Here is a 26,590-nt window from a genome sequence, read left to right as displayed (position 1 = left end):
GGGTTCATGTTGCTTAGTCTCTAGTTTTCTATGTTGTCTTTTGTATACTGTTGTTTGTCTTTTGTTCTTGTTCTTTTTGTTTTTTTGCCATGGCGTTGTCAGTTTATTTCCCACATGTAAGTTTGAATGCCACTTTGGTATCTTTCGCCTCTCTTACTATCTATTAAACCCACCACTCTGACTATTATGGAATAGTTGTGGGTAATCCTACCTTAACATATATATCTTGAAGGAATAAAGGCCAAATAAACTAGTAACACACATATAAATTTAATTCCACAACCCTGGCTGTTATGGAATGTCTGTTTAATAACAAAGAAAACTCTGTTAGAACTACAATGGTTTGTTTACACTTCTATGAAAACAAAAACAGGTCTATATAACTTTCTCATAACATTTAAAATAGATACAAACAAAATGCCCTCTCACACAAAATTAATGGTGGTTTTGTAATATGCAACTGTTAAAATGGCTTAATTAGGTATGAATGAGATATTCCTCTCACAAACAATTTGTAACAATGGACTTTTTGTAATTACATAAATATAATTTTTTTAATATTTCATTTTCATATACATAACAGATCTTTTGGTGCTTGGAATTTAAAAAGCATAGTCTATTGAGATAAATGTATGCCATATTTCTCTATGACGTTCTTAACATATTTTAACTTTAAATAGGAAAAGCATCTATTGGAGTTATTTCATTGTTTAATTTCAGTATTTTTAAGAAACATCTCCTAAGAATGTCTGTAATTTTTTCAGTTATGGAATGCAAAGGAAAATATGTCAAAGATCATCATAAAATGAATACACACATACATTAGTTCAAACACTTTGTAACTAGTACTAGTCAAACGCAAAAACAATTAATGTAGAGTTATATTACATGTATATCCACAGTCTAAATAATAAACAAATATTGAATTAAAAATCAGCAGTTTCTTTCCCAAAGTTCTTTAAAAATTAGCATCTAAGAACAATGTATTGGCAGAATGGTAATACAGTGTAACCTGATAATCTGATACCTGAGTATTCCAACATCCTGCTTTAACCGACAAAAAATGACAATAGAATTATAAACCTCTCCGCAAATTTTCTAAATTTAACTACAGCACAAACACATTTTTTTGGTATAGAAATTAATCCTACATTATTTTCTGGTCCCGCAGTGTGTCAGATAACACTGGTTACACTGTAATACTTAGATATCAAAAGATATAAAACAATAAAGTAAGCAGATTGATACTTTGGTTCAATCTATTGTCTTTTTAGTCCATTTATGTATCTTTTAAACATTGTAAATTTGAAAGTCAATTTTTCCTATTATCATTTTAATTTTTTATATATTGATTCAAAGCAATATGAAATAAGAAGAAGTGGTATGATAGCCAATGAGACAACTCTCCACCAAACATGTTTTTACTAGACATTTTCATCTTTTCAGTAGTTTACATTTCATATAAACAAACATTCATCTATTTATACCTCAATATATCCAGACTCTTTGTGTCTTATAAATAACTTTGAATATTTACATATATATTAAGCCATATGAAAAATGTTTTTAGATAAATTCCTTTTTTTCTATTTTTCATTCTTTTCTCTGCTTTCTTTCTTTTTTTACATTTACATGCCTTTCTTTGTATGCAATCCTCAAACATTTGAGAATGATTTTATATACAGGGAATGTTTCGTGCAGGTAACATCCATTACATTATATTCTTCCTTGCATACATGTAATTCATGTAAAGTAAAGATTCCTAAGCACTTAAATATGGTGTAAAAATCAAGATTTTTCATATGGCCTAACTTCAAATGAAACATCTCTCTCAAATAAATGAGAAAAAATTATGATAGAATTATAAACCTCTCCGCAAATTTGCTAACTTTAACTACAGCACAAACACATTTTTTGGTATAGAAAATAAATATTTAATTCTTTAATACTGTGTAAAGTATAGAGTGCAATAAATAAACATATAAATCAACAAACAAACAAATAAATACTGGCATCATAAAACAGACAACAATAAATAGAATACATATTTCTCTAAGGTCCCTCTTTTGGTCAAAACAGTAGAAGTGAGGTTTTTTATTTCAAAAGAATAAAAAAAATATGGCGTGTAGATCAACATTTGAACATGAAATTCAGGCATGGATCTGGACTTTCAATCATAAATTTTAGTCGGTACACAGGATTTAAAATTTATGCTGGAAAACAACAAAACCCTTTTTAATTGGTTGATATCTGAATAATAATCTTATTTAACAGTTTTATGACTGTTAGCCCTGGCCTCCCAGTCAAAAAACTTAAGAGCACGATTATCGTACTGAGATTTAGAAATCAACCAATCAAATTATTGGATTTAGTGTTTTGAGCACAAATTTTGTACTCCAAGTACTGAGCAATGATTTAAGACTGAGGGCCCTGCACTTGTAAAAGTCATTTGCTGAAAGTTACCAAAATCAAAATTTAAGTTCAGCACAAGCAACAAGGGGTGGTAAGGCAACAAAAAACACACTTATCATTTATTTGGCCTAAATTGGAGTATACATTTACATAAAAGGTGGTTAATTGGGCAACTATAAATTTACAACGCTTTGCATAAACTTCTTTGCAAGTGCATATATAATTCGATGTGACATGGTTAATTATAATATGAATTTGGAATGTATGAAGAAATATTTTTTGGAACTTGGAGCATGGGTCACTTGTCTATTTGATTTGTGCAAAATTACTCAAACAAAATGTTTTGTTGAGGGCGGATGTGGTTGTTGAACTAGAAGTTTCTTTCTACCCATTTACATTTTGATAAAAAAAAAAAAAATTTTTAAAAAGAAACATATATACTTTATTTTTTACACACACATGGGACTTGACGATTTGACAAATACTGATTTTATAGAATACTGCATATAATTATATATATATATATATCTGTTTTATCTAGGGAAATAAAGGAAGTGAAAGTTTCTTTTTAATATTCATCACTGCAATCTATATCTGGAGCTATTTACAAAGAATATAAATTGGTTTTCTGAATATTTGATAACCCATTGAAAGAATGACATTACTTCTCAAAAAAAAAAATAATACAGGGTAAAACAAAAAACTCAAAAACTGCATCATTTTTACAAAAAATCTTTGTAATATAAGAAGAATTCTCCCCACACGTAAACAATATTTTTTTGCAATAAATATAAATTTTATATATATTAATTTTGGAAAAAATATTTATCACTGTAAAATAAATCTGAGCAAAGACTTACAATTTTAAACTATGACTATAGATCTTTTTAAAAAGATAGACTAGAACTCATGACAATAAATACCTTAAAACTAATATATGTTTAAATGGAAAATTTTAAGATTACCTACAATATTTCATGGGTTGAATTAAAAAAAAAAATCTACAGGTTATACAAAAAATTCTGGAATGTTGGTTTTATAAATACTTCTGTGTACAAAAAATAATTTGCAAAATATATGAATATCTGAATATGATGATTTCCCATTCTGTGTAAATATAAAATTGGAATGTGTCATTGAAAAAAAATATCTGAATACAAATTCATTTATTTTGTGGGTACTAATTTTCATGGATTGATGAATGAAAATTTTATATTGGGCAATTATGAAATCTGCATAGAAAAATGAAAATTTGTTTATCAATTAAATTAGTGGTAACCTCTATCAACAATCCATGAAAATAGGTACCCCATGATGATCCACATTACTTTGTGCATATCAATATTTATCAGCAGTCATCACAGAATGAAATAATTGATAAAAAAAAATGAGAAAGACTGAAACAGGAGTTTGCATAAACAATTCAAGCAGTTTTGTGAAGTGCACTTTTTTGTGTAAAAAATCGCATAAAATGACAATATGCCACATGAAATTATATAAATCTGGAATGCTTAAAACAAAAACAAACAGAAAACTACATCTGATAAAACAAACAAGAGATAAAGTTCTCTATAAAAAAAATAATCAGAGTGTTTTTTCATTTACCAAACAAACAAATACACCTGATACATGAACAAGAGTTATCTCTAAAAAGATTCATCAGCGTGTTTAAGTTTATGTGAGGCCATCTGCGCTGGTCCCAACACTCCAAAGTTACAACCTGACTTCAAGCAATGATAATGACTCTGTTTGCCAGAATACTGACAAGCAAAGAATTTACAATCTTCTGTGATGCCGTACTTGTGAAAGCCCTGAGAGTTAATACTTTCCATTTTTGCATGGTTTTTACGATGAGTGAGTACCTTACTAGAATCGGTACAACTATAGTCACATTTGAGACAGTGAAAGTGAGATGCTTTTCCTTCATACTCGCACGATGAGCGATGACAGTCCTGGTTCATGCGGTATTGCTGCATTTCTCCACCGGTCAGACTGTCAATCCTCTCGTGTCGTAACGTATGCTGAATGAGGCGAGATCGATCACTGAAACTATAACCACAATCCTCCCTAGCACAATGAAAATGAGTGATCCCTGATCTATAGGCACATTTGGCATACCCACAATCGTCTTTAAATTTTATACGTATGTAACCATTCGGGATGGAATCATCTTTTAGTCTTTTAGGACTTACACTAGTCCTTTTGGTTTTTGTTACCATGACAGTTGTATCAACAAAGTCCAGATTCTTTGGTGCACTGCGTTTACGACCAGACCATTTACTGAGATCTTGTGCTTCATTCTGATCGAGATCATCACTCTCATTTTCCAGTTCAGAAATGACGAGTCTTCCCTCATCCTCATCATTTGAATTCTCATTTATGTCTGAGACCTCATTGTGAGCTTTTTGAGCTTTAGCTATCATGGTAGAAAATATATTTGGGTTCAGATTCAGTGACGATTCTGCATCTTCTGTATTTTCTCCATCTTCCAAACTGGGAGCCGGTTCAGTTTTGATAGGAGTAACATTCCAGTTCATGTTCTCAGGTTTTGGAGCAATGTTGACTAGGCCATGTGGAATACCTTCAGTTTTGGCTAGTTTGATACCATGTCTGCTAACATGAGCACGTAGTCGAGCTGGATCAGAAAAGGCCTGATTACATTCAGTACAATGATAATGGTCCCTTTTCTTCAATTTACAGAAAGGACGGCCACAGTTTTGTTGAGCTAGAAAATGCATGGTGTTTCTAAGTAATGGCCATGACACTTGTGGAGGCATGTTACTGCCCTTCTGTTGTAGTAGTAAAGTGAGAGGTGCGGCAGCTAATGGTGTTATGGTACTAGTTACCGTTGGAGATTGAAGTTTTACTGCAGACTGAAGCGACACAGAGTTTCCTATACCAGGAGATAGTAATGGTACGCCTGATAATGCAAATGTTGGAACAGCAATCGGAGTAAAAGTTGTAGACGATGACTGTCCACCAGAATATGAAGATGAGACCATTGGCTGTACGGAAATGACCGAGGACATCTGAATACCTTCACCTTTAGAGAGACCAGATAATGGGTAGAATGTACCCGATGTTTTTATTGTGGGGCTATGAGCGATAGCTTTGGATACAACAGACGATGTTGGTACATCAGGGATCGGTGATGTTTGAATAACAGAGCCCATTTCTGATGCTTGATGTTTCTTGTCATGTTGAAGCATGGTGCTATGTCTTACGAATGAGTAATCACACTTAGGACGAACACAATGAAAATGTCTGTTAGCTTTATTATTGTGACAATGTGGTCTACGACAATTCACGTTCCGATCAAAGAATTCAAATCCTTCCATGATATTTACAAAGCTGTGGAAGTCTTTAGCATGAAGATTGAGTACATCCATTCTGTCTGTGGCTTGATGGCACCTTGGTCTTGCACAGTGGTAGTGCTGTTGCAGCCGATATATACAAAACTCGTCTGGACATATATCTCCTTGCTTGAAAATTTTGAACCCATTGATAGCCTGTGGTATACCATAATTATCTACCTCAACTCCTTTGGTTGATTCCTCAATCTCCTCATGAGATAGTTCTACTTTGGGTATGATTGGGATATCATTTTTAGGGTACTTGGGTGGACGTCCTCTTCTCTTTGGTGATCCATCATCATTTTTACAGGAAGATGGTCTATAAGATTTTCCAGCGGAAGCTCGTGCATACTCATGTATTCTGTAATGTTCTAGTCTACCAAATGTAGGACCAGAATGAGGCACCACATGGGAACATCCAGTCTGAAAAAATAGAAAATCATAAAATTTTAAAAACATATAATAGTAATTACTTCTATATGACAGAGTTCGATTTGACCCTTGATACTATGGTAAAGACACTTGTGACTAAATCAATTCTAAACCAGATGCTCCGCAGGGCGTAGCTTTATACGACCGCAGAGGTTGAACCCTGAACGGTTGGGGCAAGTATGGAAACAACATTCAAGCTGGATTCAGCTCTAAATTTGGATTTTGATTAAATTGTTGACACAGCATAGGTTTCTGACACAGAATGAATGTGTTCTAATGAACTTAAAATTTTTGTTTTCTCTTAGAGCAATTCACTATGCTGTTGAATATTAATCCTCTCAAAACAAGAATGTGTCCTCAGTACACGAATGCCCCACTCGCACTATCATTTTCCATGTTCAGTGGACCGTGAAATTGGGGTAAAAACTCTAATTTGGCATTAAAATTAGAAAGATCATATCATAGGGGACATGTGTACTAAGTTTGAAGTCGATTGGACTTAAACTTCATCAAAAACTACCTTGACCAAAAACTTTAACCTGAAGCGGGACAGACGGACGGACGAACGGACAGACGGACGGACGGACAGACGCACAGACCAGAAAACATAATGCCCCTCTACTATCGTAGGTGGGGCATAAAAATGTTTGAAGAAATTTTCTTTTTTATTTATGAAATTTCAAATGAGAAAAATTGAACCCAATTTTTTTAATCACATCTCCCTTTCCCTTATTCCAAAACTAATCTCAATTAAAATTTCTAATGGAGTTTGCAACAATAACTACTCATTTAAATACATCATAAAATATTAAGATGTAAAAAAAACTGCTTGTTATCACTGAATGTTATTTATTATAATTTATCAGTTGGTAGTAAAAAGTGAATATACATTGTATATTGTATATAACAAAGATTTAAGTTGATTCTGGACAAAGAAAGATAACTCCAATTAAAAAAAAATCTTGCTATTGCACAATATTTTGCAATTAGATATTTCTTGCTTACTATTCTGGACAAAGAAAGATAACTCTAATTAAAAAAAAAATTGCTATTTCACAATATTGTGCAATTAGATATTTCTTGCCATTGCGCAATACTGTGCAATTGAAAAGACTTGCTATTGCACAATACTTAATATAATAATTTTAGATCCTGATTTGGACCAACTTGAAAACTGGGCCCATAATAAAAAATCTAAGTACATTTTTGGATTCAGCATATCAAAGAACCCCAAGATTTCAATTTTTGTTGAAATCAGACTAAGTTTAATTTTGGACCCTTTGGACTTTAGTGTAGACCAATTTGAAAACAGGACCAAAAATGAAGAATCTACATACACAGTTAGATTTGGTATATCAAAGAACCCCATTTATTCAATTTTTGATGAAATCAAACAAAGTTTAATTTTGGACCCCGATTTGGACCAACTTGAAAACTGGGCCAATAATCAAGAATCTAAGTACATTTTTAGATTCAGCATATCAAAGAACCTAACTGATTCATTTTTTGTCAAAATCAAACTAAGTTTAATTTTGGACCCTTTGGACCTTAATGTAGACCAATTTGAAAACGGGACCAAAAGTTAAGAATCTACATACACAGTCATGACAGTTAGATTCGGCATATCAAAGAACCCCAATTATTCAATTTTGATGAAATCAAACAAAGTTTAATTTTGGACCCTTTGGGCCCCTTATTCTGTTGGGACCAAAACTCCCAAAATCAATACCAACCTTCCTTTTATGGTCATAAACCTTGTGTTTAAATTTCATAGATTTCTATTTACTTATACTAACGTTATGGTGCGAAAACCAAGAAAAATGCTTATTTGGGTCCCTTTTTGGCCCCTTATTCCTAAACTGTTGGGACCTAAACTCCCAAAATCAATACCAACCTTCCTTTTGTAGTCATTAAAGGGAAATTCCGCGATTTTTTACTTATCATCTAATTATGTTCATCTTAACATAAAAAACACATTTGCAAAGTTTTAAATTTATATTCCTTCTAATAACGGAGAAAATCAAGTATTTGTAACTTTTTTGGTTGAATTCTCGAGTGGGTCGTGACGTATTAGCCCGATTTATTGAATTCTGGGAAAAAATAAAATCTGTTTAACTCTTATAGCTTATCGACAATATACGTAATTAAAAGCGCACAGCTGACGAATGGTCCAAGTTATAAACCACAATATAAGAATGAACGAAAGTGAATATGCATATATATACCGTTTTGTATTGATTGATTTAAACTCCTATAAAATTATCTCTAGTAAATGTTTTTGAATAAATTTAATTAATTATTGTTGAGATTTTTTTCATAAAATATTTATTGAACATTTTTACTGATATTGAACTGAAAATATTTCAGTTCTATTTACCGTTATTGTTTTGATAATCATTTCAATGCAACTAATGTGTGAGCAGAGTGTGTATATTATTTTGTAAAGGTCACTGTATATTTCTCGGCTTGAGGTCAATTCGTTTACCTTGTAGCTATTTAGCCGCAGGTGTGAGTTCAAGCGTACACAGGTATAAATGTTGTTATTTGGAAAGGATAAATAGAAAGGATTAGAGTATATGCTGTCATGATGTTAATACATTAAGATTAAATACACGATGAGAATAAAGATACAATAATTAAATTGTGTAAATTAATTGAAAATAAAATTCAGATTCGTAATTCCGAAAGTGTATAAAAATAAAAGGAAACAATTTTTGATTACTTTCTTAGCGGCAATTGGCGTAAAGATTCAAATATGAAGCAAAAAATAGTAGTTTTAATCTTTAATAAAAACTAAATGCAATATTACCCAATTTGATATACCATTGTACATCTGTTTGATATCATTGACTTTACCGGAATTTCTTAACTTGTATTCAAATCTGGCTGTGTTTACATGCTAATAAAACTATTGCAATTTTAAAGTTTTTAATTGACAAAAAAATACAACATACAACATGCATAATTTTTTTTTAGTTTCTTTTTAACATTTTATTCTTACATAATTAAATTCATTTGACAATCATTTACACGAACTTTTTGTGAAAAGAATACTAATTATCTAAGCTAAGGCATTATATCTTTTGAGGATTTTTGAGGATTTTTTTTAAAATTCTATGATAATAGTTGTGCAATGTTGAACATGATAGCCGTCATTAATCCAAATAAGTAATACAGTAGTTGTAATAAAAGTTATACTTTAGTCATGCATTACAGATATTGACGAATTTATAATAGTTCGTTCATACATCGTTGTTCATGAAACAATCATTATTAGTATACATGTAAGTTTCCTGACGTATAAGAGCCATTGAGGATGAGCTCCAGAGAAATCAGACTAGTTGCGTTTCGTTCGTTTGTTAATTGGGAAAGGAGAGGAAATGCAACCGCTTGTACAGATAAACGACAGAATTACCATACAAGCATTTATAGTCAACACAATCAGAAAGAGTTCCCATCGTTAGACGGGGAATATGAAGGCTTCCAAGAATGAACAAGTGACATGTCTAACTCTGAACAGTTAGAGAACAGACTATCGACATCGAACGCTTGTTCTTGATATTTGAAACTGTATGCATATATATATACGTATACGTTTATGATATAGTGATGAGTTCTGACAAAAACTAAATTCCTTCATGGTTATATCTTGCCATACGTTTATATTGGTTTGTAAGGTGATTACTCAAAATCGTTATTTGAAAATCCTGTTTGTGAGATGTAGATTCATTTCAATACAGAAATTTCGTCTATATATTTCACAAGTGTATAACACGGAGAAGCTCTGAAGGTTCATTACTCCCATTTTGTTTGGGTGTGAACCATCGATGTTTACAGCAATATCAAGGAATAAGGTGATGATGGTAGAAAGAACTATGGGCGTCATGTGGCAAATATTACATGCATATCGGACAATGAGTTGTCAATCTGTATGAAAAGTTTTCCAATACAACCATATTATTGAGAAGGAATGTTTACATGCTATACTCTCGTACTAGTATTACAGGGTTCTTGTGGCGTTCACCTTAGACACACATCGTTTTAACGATGTTTAAAAAAAGACAGAACCAATTTAATGTCATATTTCCCTATTTTTTAAATATAACTAAAATTCTTTTATCTGACAAGAATATCCCTATTTAGCGAACAAGTAATTTATTCTTTTTTCGGTTATTGAATACCAAGAAAGAAAATAAATCCCGAAATTAATTTGAAACTTTGATACTCAAAAGTTTCCCAGCAAAATATTCACATCCCCTGGGGATAATTAGTGTTCGTCCAGTGGCATATATAACAATTGTGATGACGAATTCCTTCCTTTGTTTGAGAACAATCTTATTGAAATATAAATCTGTGATTTTCCTAGGTCCACAGCTTCAATGAACCAAAGCAAAAGTTATACATCGACCTGTATTTAAATCAAATTGGTTCTCTTCTTCTTTTGGTATACAACTGTAGTCTATCGACATTCGATGATTACATACTGTTGGGATACGTTGGCTAGTCTATTTACAACACTTTTACCCCTATTTATTCAAAATATATGTTTTTTTCTTATGTTCAATGTATACACGTATATATTTTAAATTGCGCTATAGTTCCGTAACTTTATATCCAGTCGTATAAACGAATCGTCGGCAAGTGCGTACATTTTTTTAAATCAATATTTCTGGTCTGTTCCAATCTGTCCTTCACTATTGACAATGACTATATATTACATTTTCCCAAATTCACCCTTGGAAAAAATATTTAAATAGATTTTAATTTCATCAAATCTTATTTTTTGGGTATTATTTATATATTTTGAATTATATTCTTTACACCAGAAATGTTATTTATAAACAAGCGTATGAGTTTAGTAATGACAAGTAAGACAGAGTTGTATATTATACATCTGATAGTTCAAAATGGAAAGTTATAAGTTATAAGTTATCAGCCGTGTACACTGATCAATACCTGCAGAAGTGAAACGATGCATGAACTTGCAAGCCCGACAGGAAATCGCTTGAATACCTGGACGTGTCACCTCACACCCCTCACACTACCTTTGGAAGTAATACCTTTAGCCATGCTGGTGATCAGATAAGGGAAGATCAAAATATATTTGAAAAAAGTTTATTACTTTAAAGAATTATGAACAAATTAGATTTTCGAAAACAATTTTCACGGAACACTTATTTATGATTTCAACTTTGACTTTTCACCTAATTCCAATATCAACAGTTTAAAAACAACAGACCATGGTAATTAAAAAAAAAGTAAGAATATTTTCCGTATCAAGTTAGTTAGTCGTATTAAACAACCGTACGATTGACAAGATATCGACACGCAATTACGACTACATCGGTTACTGTAGTTTTGTTTCTTTGTGGTTTATAGACATATCGTTTTTATTCATCGGGAAAGAAGACAAGATGGCGGATCTCGGAGAATTGATACTCTAAATTTAAAATCGATGGTGATCGCTTATCTAGCGGAATAAAACTTTAATATCTATGAATTTGAACATTTTTATACAGAATGAACATAATATCAATTTTTGATTTTTTTGCGAAGTTTCCCTTTAACATTGTGTTTAAATTTCATTGATTTCTATTTACTTAAACTAAAGTTATTGTGCGAAAACCAAGAATAATGCTTATTTGGGCCCTTTTTTGGCCCCTAATTCCTAAACTGTTGAAACCTAAACTCCCAAAATCAATCCCAACCGTTCTTTTGTGGTCATAAACCTTGTGTCAAAATTTCATAGATTTCTATTAACTTAAACTAAAGTTATAGTGCGAAAACCAAGAAAATGCTTATTTGGGCCCTTTTTGGCCCCTAATTCCTAAAATATTGGGACCAAAACTCCCAAAATCAATACCAACCTTCCTTTTGTGGTCATAAACCTTGTGTTAAAATTTCATAGATTTCCATTCACTTTTACTAAAGTTAGAGTGCGAAAACTAAAAGTATTCGGACGCCGGACGACGACGACAACGCCGACGCCAACGTGATAGCAATATACGACGAAAAATTTTTCAAATTTTGCGGTCGTATAAAAACAATACATCTCCCTATAGTGCAAATGATTTGTATGGCATAAAAAATACACAGGAAGTTACTGCTCTATTATTTTTTTTATTTCATTTTCACTCTGTGACTAAATTGTAACCGAAATCCATCTTTCTGTAACATTATAATATTTTGCTAACACAAAGATGTAAATTTACTTTATTTTAACAAATTGATGTTTTGTTTTCTCAATGTTTTTAAATTAAATATGATCAAACATTCTAAATTTTCCAACTTGAAAATCAAAGTGATAGTAAACTTACCCAAATACAATGATAATGTTTTTCCTTCAGATTAAATTCACACCCATCAGAACACATCTCTAATTGTTCATATGTAGTGTAAGCTACAGGGGTAATACGGTCTTGTAATTCATGGAACCTGAAAAAGTTTTAAATCAATTAGTAAAATGCAAATATAAACATCGTTATATTAATAGCTATCAATTTCATATACTTTGGATTCATTATTGTTTATGGGTTATTTTGTGGGTAAAGATACTGAAGTTTTGAATTTAAATGGACAACAAAGTACACATTTCCTTTCAGCTAGTGTAGTTTTTAAAATATTTTGCAAAAGATTACTCAATCCACGAAAAATGGATATCCACTAAAATAAACGAAATCCAATGGAGCCTTAAAGTTGGTATAACACTCATTAAAACATATTGTAAGTGTACCTCCCCTTTAAATACAAACAACATCTTCTGATATTTGGTTTTTTTTTATTAGGTAGTATTTTTTTTTTTTTATTAGGTAGTATTTTATTTTTTTTATTAGGTAGTATTTTAATTTTTTTTATTAGGTAGTATTTTTTTTTTTTATTAGGTAGTATTTATTTTTTTTATTAGGTAGTATTTTATTTATGATGTTCAATCAAATTCATTTGCAGTAATTCAAAATGTTGATATTCCAAGAATTCAATATGTCAATGACTTGTTCTCAAAGTAAATTTATCAGTTTTAATAGGTTAGCTTTGAAAATGACTAATCAAACTTATTACTTTTAAAAAAATCCCAAAATATACATACCTAGCATGCTCTCTTACACCATCTTTAGACTTGAATAGAACCAAACATCCTTCAACTTTACAATGGTAATGGTCCTTATATAAATACTGACATCTGGAGTTACACGGGTCATTGGCTGTATATCTGTAAATATATATTTATTGTACATTAATATATCTCTCAATATATAGCAATGAAAAAGTAGACATACAATATATCTCAAATACTAAGTTTTTCTTTCGTATTATGACATTAAATTCAGTGTAAAAAAGGTAGTTATTACCTTGACAGTTTTTATCGTATGATTAAGGCAAATGGTAATATTTTTTATTTACCGGTAGGTAATACAAAATCTCAAAGCCATTTGAAATAGTTGTGTTTTTTCTTTCTATTTTAATTTGGTCCAAAAGAATATCTATATTTCCGTTTTATATTTCAGAAATGATAATTTTGGATCAAAATGAACACCTTTTCTTTATATATAAGAAATGAGCAAAACTCTGTCAAGCTGATTTTAAACTTTTTAAACAAAATCAATATTAAAGTCTGAACAATAAATTGAGTTATTTCCCTTACCCTGCCAAAATTAAAAACATTTTTACCTTATGAGGTAGCTTTTCCATGACTCATCTTTTTCTCTTTTATCATGAGTCCTCCCTGACATAGGAGGTAAGAGATGTTGAGGTGCTATAGAGGTGGTCATGTACACAGGTTGTTTATTTTGAGGAAGAGGCACTGAGAATTGAGGTGGTTTTTCTACTGGTTTCATGTCCGAATCATCAGCAACAGATGGAATAGGTAAGGTCAGGGAACTGTTCAACTGGTCCCCTGATATTTTAGTCCCATACTCCTCCACTATAGAAGATGACTTTTCTGTCAGTATAGAATTTTCTTCAATGACTGAAGACTCGTCATTAAACGATTCTGATTCTGATTTAAAGCTCATTTGGTCCGACATGCTATCATCCTGCAAGTTATCAAATTTAAATCTCTTTGAATCTCCAGAGCTGGGGCTGTCTGGGGCCTCTCTTTTGATTGTTACCGGCAGCAACATCGACTCCTGCATAACCTGAGGGGTAGGTGGGAAACTGTCGTTCATTGAGTCCATGGAGAGATCCTGTTCTGAGTAAATCGTTGAGTTATTCATTGAGTTATCTCCCATGGGATCCATCATGTCCTGACTACCATCTCTGTATTTCTGGTATGCTGTCTCAAACTCTCTTCTTTCATGCTTCCTCTTGTGAGAATAAAGCTGAGCAGTAGAATGAAGTACATAGTTGCAAGCTGAAAATTAGAAAGATATGTTTCACAAATTATATACATACATTTACCTATTTTGACAAGTATTTTTACAAAACTTTGAATTTTTCGAAAACACTAAGGATTTTCTTATCCCAGGCAAAGATTACCTTAGCCGTATTTGGCACAACTTTTTTGGAATTTTGGACCCTCAATGCTCTTCAACTTTTTACTTGTTTGGCTTTATAAATATTTTGATATGAGCGTCACTGATGAGTCTTATGTAGACAAAATGCGCGTCTGGCGTACTAAATTATAATCCTGGTACCTTTGATAACTTTTACCACAGAAAACTAATTAACTTTTTTTTTTTTCAATCGTAAACTTACATTACAACAAAATATTGATATTCTTTCTATAGATGTAAATGTATTCAATTCAGAAACTATTCTGAAGAGTTATTGAAAATCTCTTGAAACAAAATCTTCTTTCCTGATTTAATTCAATCAAAATGGAATAAAAATCATTTCTACTCAGTAATTCAAAATCTGAGTCGTTTTATCTGTTGTTAAATAAATGGATTAAGTGCAGTAAAAAGGAGAAGGTTCACGAAGGGTTAAAATTGACCCTAAATTTTTGACGTTTTTAAAATGGTGCCAATAAATTACAAATTTTGCATAGAAATACTTGTGATAATACTATCAAATTAATCAATACAAAAACATATTTTATTGGCATCTTCCTTTAAAATTTATGAAGCTATGAGCCCTGAAGTATACATTATTTGTATTTTACTTTTAATTGTTTTTGGAATAATTAACATTGGCCTCCATCCACAATCTGAAAAGTCTTTATATTGATGAATTCTATAACAAAATTGAAATCTTTTGGCTACAAAACATTTTGGATCGTAGGTGGTGGCCAATGTTTTCCTAAAGCTTTTAGGTCTGAAAATTGCACTAAATCACCATATTTTAACAAAATGTCCAAAATGGGCCTACTTTGGAGAATATTATGTACTTTTTTCAGAGGAACTGATTTATTTAGCATTAAGTCTTTTGAAATAGACCCATTTACGAATCAAATCGTGACCTTTTTGGTGTTTAATGATAAAGTTGATATTTAAGGCTATATTGTGCCATAAGTGAACCTTGTCCTTTCTGAATTACTGTAAAACCTGGTCTAATAAAGTACAATGCAAAATGTAACTAATTTTAGAATACTAACATCCATACACACCTTGTCTAATACAGTGTATGTGGTTGCTGACTTTTGAGTAACGACATCCATGGTATCCACAGTGTTCATACTTCATAAACTTTTTGAATCCATCTTTAGCTAATACTTCATCTTTCTGATGGTATGTCTTGTGTTTCTCTACAAAAACAGAACATAAATATTAATATCTGACATTCTATTGCAAAATTAAGCATCAAATTATGTAAGAGAAAAAATATTTTTTTATATAGGCTTTTTGATTTTCTTAATTTTCTTTTATTTACATACACCATAAACCTACTTGATGTACTTAGATTGACTTAATTGTGTCTAAACTTTTTTCTGATGTTTTGCAAATAAGTAATAATATATAGTAGTAGAATATGTTTCAACTAAACTAATTTTTTTACATATCCAAATATAAATATAATTTGAGTTATCTCCCCTAGACAACACTGCCTACAATAACATATTAATTATTATCTTATTCAATTTTCAATACATTTGGCAACTTTTTTAAATGGCATATTATCTCCTAAAATATAAAACACTTCTTTCATTGTTATTCAAACTACATGTACTTTTAAATGTGTCAACCCCTTTTTTTATATCTAAAATGTTATCACATCAGGTTTAAAATGTTTGAAAAATAAATCTTTTGAGACAGGGTAAATATAAGAGATGAAGGTCAAAACTTGACATCACAGTATGAAAAAAAATTAACAAAGTCAAAGATAGAATGGTTGCAAAGTGATGAATAAAAATAATATTTCCTTTTATAATAGTACAGCATATATGAATGCAAAGTATCAATTTAACCCATATCAGCCTTGTTTTTAAATGTAAAGTTATCAATTTACCCATATCAGCCTTGTTTTAATGTAAAGTTATCAATTTACCCATATCAGCCTTGTTATAATGTAAAGTTATCAATTTACTCATATCAGCCTTGTTTTTAAATGTAAAGTTATCAATTTACTGTAAAAATTATCAATATACCCATATCAGCCTTTTTTTTAATGTAAAGTTATCAATTTACCCATATCAGCCTTGTTTTTAAATGTAAAGTGACATCCCGATCTACGACAATGGAAGTGAGTTGTTCTCTGTCCATAGAAGGAACATGTGGGCGTCCCACAATCCTCTGTGGCTCTGAACCTCTGGAACCCTTCCTGTATGATGGCAGAGTCTTTACGATGATAGTTGGCATGCATCTGTACATCTGATGTACTGATGTAGACTTTATCACAGCAATCCTGAAAATATACAAAAATATATACCTTGAGTTATCTCCCATGGACCTTGTCATAAACATCTTGTAAATCAGAGTCTAGAAACTTAGGTTTTTAAACTCCAAGGAACAGATGTCATTCGCTGTATTGAGCACAACTTTTTCAGAATTGTTTGCTTACAATGCTCTTTGACTTCATGTTTCATTTTGTCTTCAACTTATGAGTCTTATGAAGAGGAAATGCTCCTCTGTTGTTACAAATAATATCTGGAATCTTTGATGAGTTTTTTTTCACATCTTTTCCTCTTCTTTTATTTCGAGAACTGTTTTAAATGTTTTGATATAATTGTCATTTCATAAATGGAATTTATTTGTGCATAAAAAAATGATATATAATAAATGAAACAATATCTTATATTTGTCAAGAAAAAACATTAAGTTTTTATTTTCATATTTTCATTCTCAAAACATAGCAACTGATTCCGTTTGTACCATTTCTAATACTGATATATGTAAACTGTCATACCTGAAGGCAATGGTAATGAGTTTGTCTTCCATTATGTGTACAGGATCCAAACTTCTGACTGCAGTCGTCAAGGGGACTGTATCTCATGAAGCCATGTTGTAGAGACTCTTCTCGTTTCCTATGCCACTTGTAGTGACGGACCATCTCCTCTTTCTTGACAAAAACTCTGAAGTTACAGTCCATACAGTGGTAATGCTCCCGATATCCCAGATCTTTACAGTATTTAACTTTACAGTCAGTTCCATTGCTAAACCTGATGAATAAAGATATCAAATATTAAACATTAAACACATTTCATTTCCAATTTGGAGCCCTTGTTGGGCTTACAAGTTACATATACATACATGTTAGAAAGTAATGATATAAATAATCTCAAAAATTTATTTTGAATGAGGTATCTCTCCTGTCATCAATTTCATGTATATAATGAATAATTTTCTGCTTTTATTTTAATGATTTAAGTCTTGGATTCTGAGACTTGAAATTTTTAATAAAATAATAAATAATTTCAGATATGTTCAGGAAAGATATTTCAGTAAAAATATATGTGACATGTATAGTCATTATAATATGCTTGGTTTTTATTTCTGTAGATTATTACTGACTGAAAAATGTCTGAATCTGAAGGATAAAATCAAATCTCAAATATATACTTTGAGGCAGTTATTCCCCCTTTTATTCATTAAATGTACAGATAATGAATAATTGGATTAGTTTTTATATTGTCATTCTTATAGTATCTTTCATAAATTATCCCTTTTTATGACTTGTTTCAATAGATGACCTGTTTAACCTTGTCACACGTTTATGTGACTGTTCCAAATCAGTCAACCACGACACTGATTGGCATATGTCATTTAATGGGTTAAGTCTATGTCAGATCTTTGATAGACTTTATTTAATATATTCCTGACTTTTTTTTAGACTTGGTCAATTTATAATTAGGCTGTGATTACAATTACTCATTTACCAACTTATTTATTTGAATGTCTAAAATTCAAATATTTTAAAATCTGTATATAATTTAAATCCTGGGTTTTTTTTTAACCCTGGTTTACAATTAATTTAACAGTAACAATTGTTTTCAAACTAATTCTTGTGATATTTCTTTAAAAAAGATTGAGTTATCTCCCATTAATCACAGTGTCACATAAAAAATTTATTCTAAATCTTGTTTTTTTTCCCCGTTTTACAATTAATTTTACAATAACAGTTGTTTCCACTCTATAACTAATGTTTTTTTCAAATATAAAATGTTTGAGTTATCTCCCATTGTTTACATACCTTTTAAGATATTTAGAATATTCAGCCAAACCATGTTTGACAGAGCTGGCTGAGAGTGGTGACTTAGATATTGTGGTTAGTGGCTTCACTGATGTAAATTCCTGTGGTAGACTAGTTGTACTGTTCAAGTTTAATGGCTTGATCCCTGGAAATAAAAATATAAAGAGGTTAAAATTTAGAATAGCAAAAACGATTGACATGTTCTATCATAATTGTCTCTACAATATAAACAAGAAGATGTGGTATGAGCGCCAATGAGACAACTTTCCATCCAAGTCTATAACTTTTAATGTTGTCTTTTATTTTCAAACCAAAGTATATTAATAATATACTTAAATAAATGTACTTCGGCAAAGCAAAGCTATGAAAAGCTATATTGCTGTAAATAAAAATGTCCACTCCAGAGTTAGGCTGAACATTAAGAAATATGGTCTTTCATTTTAATCAATTCCCATGCATCTACAATATGTAAACTTAAATGATTTCTTGCTTAATCAAGGAAGTCAATAAGCTTCTATAAAGTATATCAGCTTCTAGGTAAACATTTCATATAAATAAAAAATAAACAGTTTTATTAATACACACTAACAAATGTATACACTTTTTTGCAAGTAGAAATATTCCTCCCAGTATTTTAAACATTTACACATAGTAATGTAGCCACAAAATATACCCTTACATTAGGTAAAACCCTATGTGTTAAAATGTTAAATAAAATATCATATATACATGGAAAGATGAATCTGGACATCAGATGCATTGCTGTTTCAAAATTGTAAGCCATCAGAGAAAACTACGACAGGTGCTTTCGAAATACACATGAGCTCTAAATACGCATTAAAAACAATAGAAATTCTTCTTGTCAATTAATTTTCAATTAAGCAGGTTATATAATTTAATAAATTGTGCATAAATTGCAGGAATAAACAATTACGTGTCTTGTTTATTTTGGGTGTAAAATTTTAAATGTCAACATTTGCATGTGAAATAATATAAAATTTATTCATATAACAATGGTTGCGTTGTCAAGACCTGTAATTTTTCAATATATGATGATTTTAACTTCAAAACTGTCGCATTTCCTACATAAATTTCAAATTCAGAATTAATTAATTGAAATTAATATTAAAATGTATCAACAGTGAAATATTCTGTCATCCAAAGTCATGCATGCACATTTGACTGAAATTTATTTTTAAAAAGAAGAAAAAATTGGATGTAGGGAATTATGCAAAATCTATATTTAGATATTTTTTTTATATATTTGCAGAGTCAGACATGCTTAATACAACAAAGTTTATATGATACCATTTGAAGTTAGGTCGCAATGTCTAAATGTAATTATAACATGGTATTATTTATAAAGAAAATTTCATATAAAAATTGTTATAAATGCAGATTCTTTAATAAAATCTTTTCTTGTTTGAATTGTATTACATTTGTCATTTCTGGGTCTTGAATGGTTTTTGGTTTTGCTCATTGTTGAAGGACATTTCCTCACCTGTAGCTGCTAATGTCTACATCATTTGGTCTCTGTCAGCAAGTTGTCTCATACCAAATCTTCTTATTTTTATTTGGAGCATTTAAATGTTTATGCTACATTAGCCTTATTTACTTATGCTTTTTTCATATATACAGTTTAATAACAATGAGAGGATAGAAATAATCTTAATTACAGCATTGAAATATAAGGTTTTGAAAGCTAAGACGTCATATTTGCTCGGTCAACAGGTTCAACACGGAAAACAAAAACCATTATCTCCAAAATTGAAAATTTTAATTTTGAACTATTAATTAACGATCATGAGTCAGAAAACAATGGAAATAAATTAACAGCTCATTTATTGTTTTAAAATTAATTTGTGATCTGCGGCCGTGACAGAATTATTGCAAACAAATGACAACATCAGAACGAGTCCGCATGACTTCATACTTAAAACTACGAGAAGTTAATAAATTGTCCTTAATGTAAATTTCACCAATTAAGTATTCTACAGGGCACCAGTGCATGATATGTTTTAATTTAAAATGTCTTCAAATTTACGAAAATGACAGAATTTCATCACAAATTTGCATTTTCAAGTGAAATTTAAAGGAAGTAAAGATAGTCTTTTGACACAAATTATCTTTCATAAAATTCAACGCGTTAAGTCCAATAGTTGACAAGTCCTATTGTTTTTGGAAAAAAAAGTTGTTTAAAATTCTGAAACAGTTTCCCCTGCATATTGTTGTAATTAATATGACAAACAAACTAAAATAATAAAATTTTTAACATAATTTGGTTGCAAAACAAAATTCTTGGAATCTTTTACGTAAACATTTGAGAATTAAAAATATATCATGCTGTAAATGTCGTCCTAAGCATGCATAAAATATATCAAGCTTTTGATGTTTTGTATACGGATGAAATGTTTGCTGCTGAACATTAAAATATAACAATCAAGCAAATGAGTTGATATTGAGACTGTCTACAACACTCGTACATTTTAAACTAACAAGATATTAATTTATTGGATATTTTTGTTGTCATGAAATATTTGCCACTGGATGTTAAGTAATCAACAATTCAATCTTTAATAAAAAGATGATTTATGCAGAAACAAGATATAGAAATTATGCATGCATTTATTAATCCAAATCAGAAAAAAATGACTGAAGTTCATATGATATTATAATGCAACTAAGATTAATATCTCAATGAAAAACAGTTGCTACATCATAAAAATTATGTCTCTGGTAGATAGTTGTTTCATTGGAAATCCTACAACACTTCTTATTCTTATATTTAAAGTACATCATGATGGTCACTAATTGTATCCCTCTCATCTCATAATATGGTCACCTCAATGTGGATAATTCCTTTTTGATGTTGCAAAATTTAAATATCAACTCTCCTATACGGTGAACTTGACCGCTGTCATTGAACCTGCTTATAGCAGTCAATTAAGCTCTTCACATGGACAAACATTGGGCAAAGATTTATAATTGATTTTTGATTTTTGGTGTGTTAACGCCACTTTTAAGCACCGCATTTAGGCTATTTTATGGCGGCCAATTTTTTTTAGTGGAGGAAGCCTGAGTGCCTGGAAACCACAACCTTCGATAGAAAAACTGACAATCCTAGTCAATTAAGATTGGAGTCAAGTGCACCTACGGATTAATGAAATAAGTTGCAAGATTCATGCTTTTTAAGGTGTCTACATGTGCTATGGTCTTACTACGTTGTAACCTTGACCTTTTAACTGTTATGACCTTTCCCCTGTCTGATTTGTGCCTGTATAAGATAACCACTAACAACTGGTTCCGTTTGGGGACATGTTCAAGCAATATGTGGTAGGGTCAACTTGAATGAACAGTCAATTTTCATTTACAAAACTCACAAATGCAGAATGCACAGAGAATACTCCTTCAATCAAAAAAACTCTTTTGTCATAAAATGATTTAATGGAGGATAACTCTTTCAATTAAACAGAATAAGGAAAGGAAAGATAACTCTATCCATCTCCAATTATTCATTGGTTGAGACAAGAACAATTAAAATCTTTGTCAACTACAACTTAACAGTTTTTTTATTAGCCTCTTGAAATGACTTAGTGTCCATTTTATCTAATATTCATTTGCCATTCTGTGATTGTGTATTGTCTAATTTTTCTTTTGTAGTGAAATAAAATGGCACTAAAGCTTGCAAGAATTAATTCCAATTATTCACAGTTTTCCCCTTAGGAGAGATCAGCACTTTTAAAGACATGAAATTTTATCAATTTTTATCAATAATAAATCGTGTAAAATGTCAAGTTCCACCTGTTTATCAAATTCACTTTTCACATTTTAAATTTTATAGAATCCAGGCAAAATACAGCAATGTCGATAATTTATCTTAAATTTCACCTTCGAAACCATGATAATTCTTGAGAAGGGACGCAGCTGACAAAATCTTACCAAATTACCTAAATTTCATATTATATACATTTGGTCTACATGTTTACCATGTCAACTTTGCAATTTTATCAAAACGTCACTTGGCAAAATCCCCATAATCTACTTTTGAAAATAAAGTCATAAATTTGCTGGAGTTATAATTTATCTACTTTATTCTTTTAAAAGATTTATAAATGAAACTGCTTCAAAATAGAAATTCTACTTTTTAACCATTTTTTTTACATATGTATATGTTTATTCATGTTTGATTTTAAATAAACATCTCTTTTGTAAATTTACAATTCAACATGTTTTTGAATATAAATCTTTTTAACATCATAATTCAAATTAAAATATATTTATTCGAAATTCTATCATGATAAAATGAATATTTAGCCTCAATCCTTGATTTTGAATAGAAAATCTATTTCATTTCGAAGCAAAAAAAACAAATTAGAAATGCACGACTTTGTCACAAAATCAATCAAAAAACTTAGGCACCATTTTCCCCACGTCATTATGTCCCAATACAAATTTTTGATGTAAAACGAATAAAAACACTTTTGTCGTTCCTAGCAATGAATACACAGAAATTCAATGTTCTAAAATATTATATTTACGATATCCTCTCAACCTTTGAAACGTAACAAGTATTTATCTTTTAGGGACTATAAAAATATAGATAAAAACATTCAATATGTATGTAAAACAAGTCTAGATCTGTGATACCACAAAGTTCGGTTACCATAACGTTCAGGTAAAAAAACAGGACAATTAAAGAATGATTATAAATCTCCCACTGTTACTATAGTACATCATATATATAATAACATATATGACAAAATTTCTAACAACTTAAGATTTTTAAAATGAGAGGGGATGAAGGCTTTACAAAATCCCTGAGGTTCTTAAAGGCTAATTAAAAAAAAGATGATAATATCAGATATGAATTGTTTAATTGAGTGTTTCTAAACAGTAGTTAGGGGAACTTCCTTATTTTAAGCACTTATGGTCACATAAAATTAAAAGGGGAGGAGGGGGGCACAAAATTTGGGGTGCTGCAAGATTTTGAGCATGAAAATTTAATAACATCAACATCTGTTGAACTTTGATCATGGGCTAGTAGTTTCATTGGCAATCATACCACATCTCCTTATTTCATATAGAGGGTGCAAATAAACAGGAGGGTGCTAATAATAAAAATACCAGAACTGATTGTTTTCCGATAGACTTAAATTAATCCAATGTTTCGTTACAGGGGTTCAAATTTAAAAGTTACACTAGTAAGATCTAGTAAGGACTAGGACCAAGTAAATTTCAAGTTAAAGGTCCACCTTAATTGGTCAAAGATCTTGTAAAGAGTAATCAGTATCAAAAATGGGTCATTGACTTTTATTATTCATTATGAAAATTCTCCTCACAGAAAAAAACAGCTCCTGGACCTTGGACCCATACTAGTTTGAAAAAAAATGTTAACAATTAAAGGACAAATGATTTGACTCTATTATTATAAATAACCACAAAGTATTAATGATATTTATTACTTGATCATGTTGATACTAGTAACCACAATATTAACACTCTCTCTGTTAACTTTGACGAGGACTACAATACTTTATTTTTACTTGAGTATTCTAAGGTGAAAGCAGAGTGGATATTAACATTTCTAGTGTCAGAAATTGTGAATATTAACATTTCTAGTGTCAGAAATTGTGAATATTAACATTTCTAGTGACAGAAATTGTGAATATTAACATTTCTAGTGACAGAAATTGTGAATATTAACATTTCTAGTGTCAGAAATTGTGAATATTAACATTTCTAGTGTCAGAAATTGTGAATATTAACATTTCTAGTGACAGAAATTGTGAATATCAACATTTCTAGTGTCAGAAATTGTGAATATTAACATTTCTAGTGACAGAAATTGTGAATATTAACATTTCTAGTGTCAGAAATTGTGAATATCAACATTTCTAGTGTCAGAAATTGTGAATATCAACATTTCTAGTGTCAGAAATTGTGAATATTAACATTTCTAGTGACAGAAATTGTGAATATTAACATTTCTAGTGACAGAAATTGTGAATATTAACATTTCTAGTGACAGAAATTGTGAAAAGATGATCTATATCAGCCGATAATTAATTCCTTCAAAATTTGTTGAGACAAAAATTTGAGAAGGGATATGGAGAATGTGTCAAAGAGGCTTTTCATCTTGTCGTAATGAAAGTCATTTGGAAACTGTAAGTTTTCCACCAAGGGCCTCTAGATGTCTTTTCTTTTGTAACAGAGTTCTAAAATTGTTTCACAGCAGCTTAATTTATTTGGAACCCTTGTAGATGGTTAAAAATGTCTTTGAACATTTATTTTTTATTATCTATTATTTGCAGGACCAAATGAACATTTTTCATTTCTACACTAAAATTTAATGATAAATTTCATTTCTAACTAATTTCAATAAATACCTTATAAATTAAAGAACATGTGTTCATCAATTTTTTTTTAATTTTCATATTTTATGTAAATGTCATGAATGTGGTGTTAAGATAATTATCAAAATTTCCCCCAAAATGATATAACTGTCACAGATTAAATATGTGATGATTACTCATTGTTAAAAATAGGATTAAGAATTAAAATGAAAAAATGTTATATATAGTGGAAAATTTACTGAGGGATTTATTTTTTTGCTTATTTAGCATATTTAAAAAATCTTCTGTGGTTAATTAATGCCTATCTTCTGATCAGGGACATAAAAAGTTCAAGATCTTTCATAGGTTTGTACCAACTGTAATTGGAGTGGTACCCAAGAAGTAAGTTTGAACCAGAAGTGATATGGACCAAGATGAAGTGCACCAATTACTCTTTTTTCAGAAACTGAAAATATCATTCCACAGATTTTGGCAAAGGATTCATTTTTTGTCCAAAATGAGTTTTTTTTTTAAACTGCAAAATTTCCAACATAATCAATGACCAGTCTTTTGAATAACAATATTTTGCCCTTAATACTTCAAAAGTGGCATATCAAGCACTATCAATTCCCAGAAAATTATGCTAAATTAACCCTTACATTGGTGCCAGTTTTATTCTGTATTTGAGAATCAAGACATGTATATGTATGCAAGCTCAAATTTATTTATTTTTAAATTGAGCTAACATAAGGGATCAAATAATGCAAAAATTTGGTGTATAACCAAAATAGCATACTTTATCAACATCAACATCACCAGTCTAATCAAACTTTTACAAAATCTAATAAATTGCAGAAAATTTTCTTTTTTTCTTTTTTTGCTATAACATCAGATTACAATTTCAACAATTTTGTTTCTAATATTCAAACATGCTCTGCATGTCAATAAAACACAGAAAAATGTATAAAATGTATATTATTTTAATGTTTTGGTAACCATTAATGAATTTTTCATAACAGGTAATAATTTATTATTTATTTGACATAATTCAATGGAATTCCAAGGTTTACAAAAATCTTTTGTTTTTTATCTGTTTTTCTACCTGGCAATAATTGAATAATAACTTCATGATCATAATTAACTTAATCTATAAAACTTATAAAAATTTCATTCACAAAGAACAAAAATGCTCAATATTAGCTGATAAATAAATCATACGTTAATATAGATTTTCAGCGAAAACTTCTAACCTTCGTAAAACAAACACTTCTTTGGAAACTTATGTACCGTGACCGCCAAACATATCTTTGTTACCGTAGCAACACTTAATAATGTGAGAAACCATTATACTATTAATTGAGATAGTACTGATATATATACCTGGACTGTCAGGTAATTACAAAAGTACACAAATCCATTTATTGGTAAAATTTACTTTTAAACACTCCCAAGCCCATAACTCTCTGCATTATCTTTAATAAAAGGAATCGGCAATTATAT

The 26,590-nt window shown here is 30.3% G+C and overlaps 1 protein-coding gene across 6 annotated transcripts in view; it reads right to left on the bottom strand.

Annotated features, from left to right (window-relative positions):
* Positions 1–962: 962 nt before the first annotated feature.
* LOC139501416 (zinc finger protein castor homolog 1-like) overlaps positions 963–26,590 on the bottom strand; it is a 44,526-nt gene continuing 18,898 nt past the window's right edge. For 3 of the 6 annotated variants that reach the window (XM_071290489.1, XM_071290488.1, XM_071290484.1), the window contains exons 3-10: positions 18,759–18,903; positions 17,475–17,727; positions 16,757–16,973; positions 15,739–15,876; positions 13,863–14,544; positions 13,282–13,404; positions 12,515–12,632; positions 963–6,188 (exon numbers count right to left, since the gene is read on the bottom strand). In XM_071290489.1, coding sequence (XP_071146590.1) covers positions 4,059–6,188; positions 12,515–12,632; positions 13,282–13,404; positions 13,863–14,544; positions 15,739–15,876; positions 16,757–16,973; positions 17,475–17,727; positions 18,759–18,903 — 3,806 coding nt within the window. In that variant the 3' untranslated portion in view covers positions 963–4,058. Of the gene's footprint in view, positions 6,189–12,514; positions 12,633–13,281; positions 13,405–13,862; positions 14,545–15,726; positions 15,877–16,756; positions 16,974–17,474; positions 17,728–18,758; positions 18,904–26,590 lie in introns of all 6 variants that reach the window. The other 3 variants (XM_071290487.1, XM_071290485.1, XM_071290483.1) reach the window with 1 other exon arrangement.

Source organism: Mytilus edulis, chromosome 13 (genome assembly GCF_963676685.1).
Source record: "Mytilus edulis chromosome 13, xbMytEdul2.2, whole genome shotgun sequence".
In the NCBI taxonomy this organism is placed as follows: Eukaryota; Metazoa; Mollusca; class Bivalvia; order Mytilida; family Mytilidae; genus Mytilus; species Mytilus edulis.
This window is presented reverse-complemented; position numbering and strand designations above follow the sequence as displayed.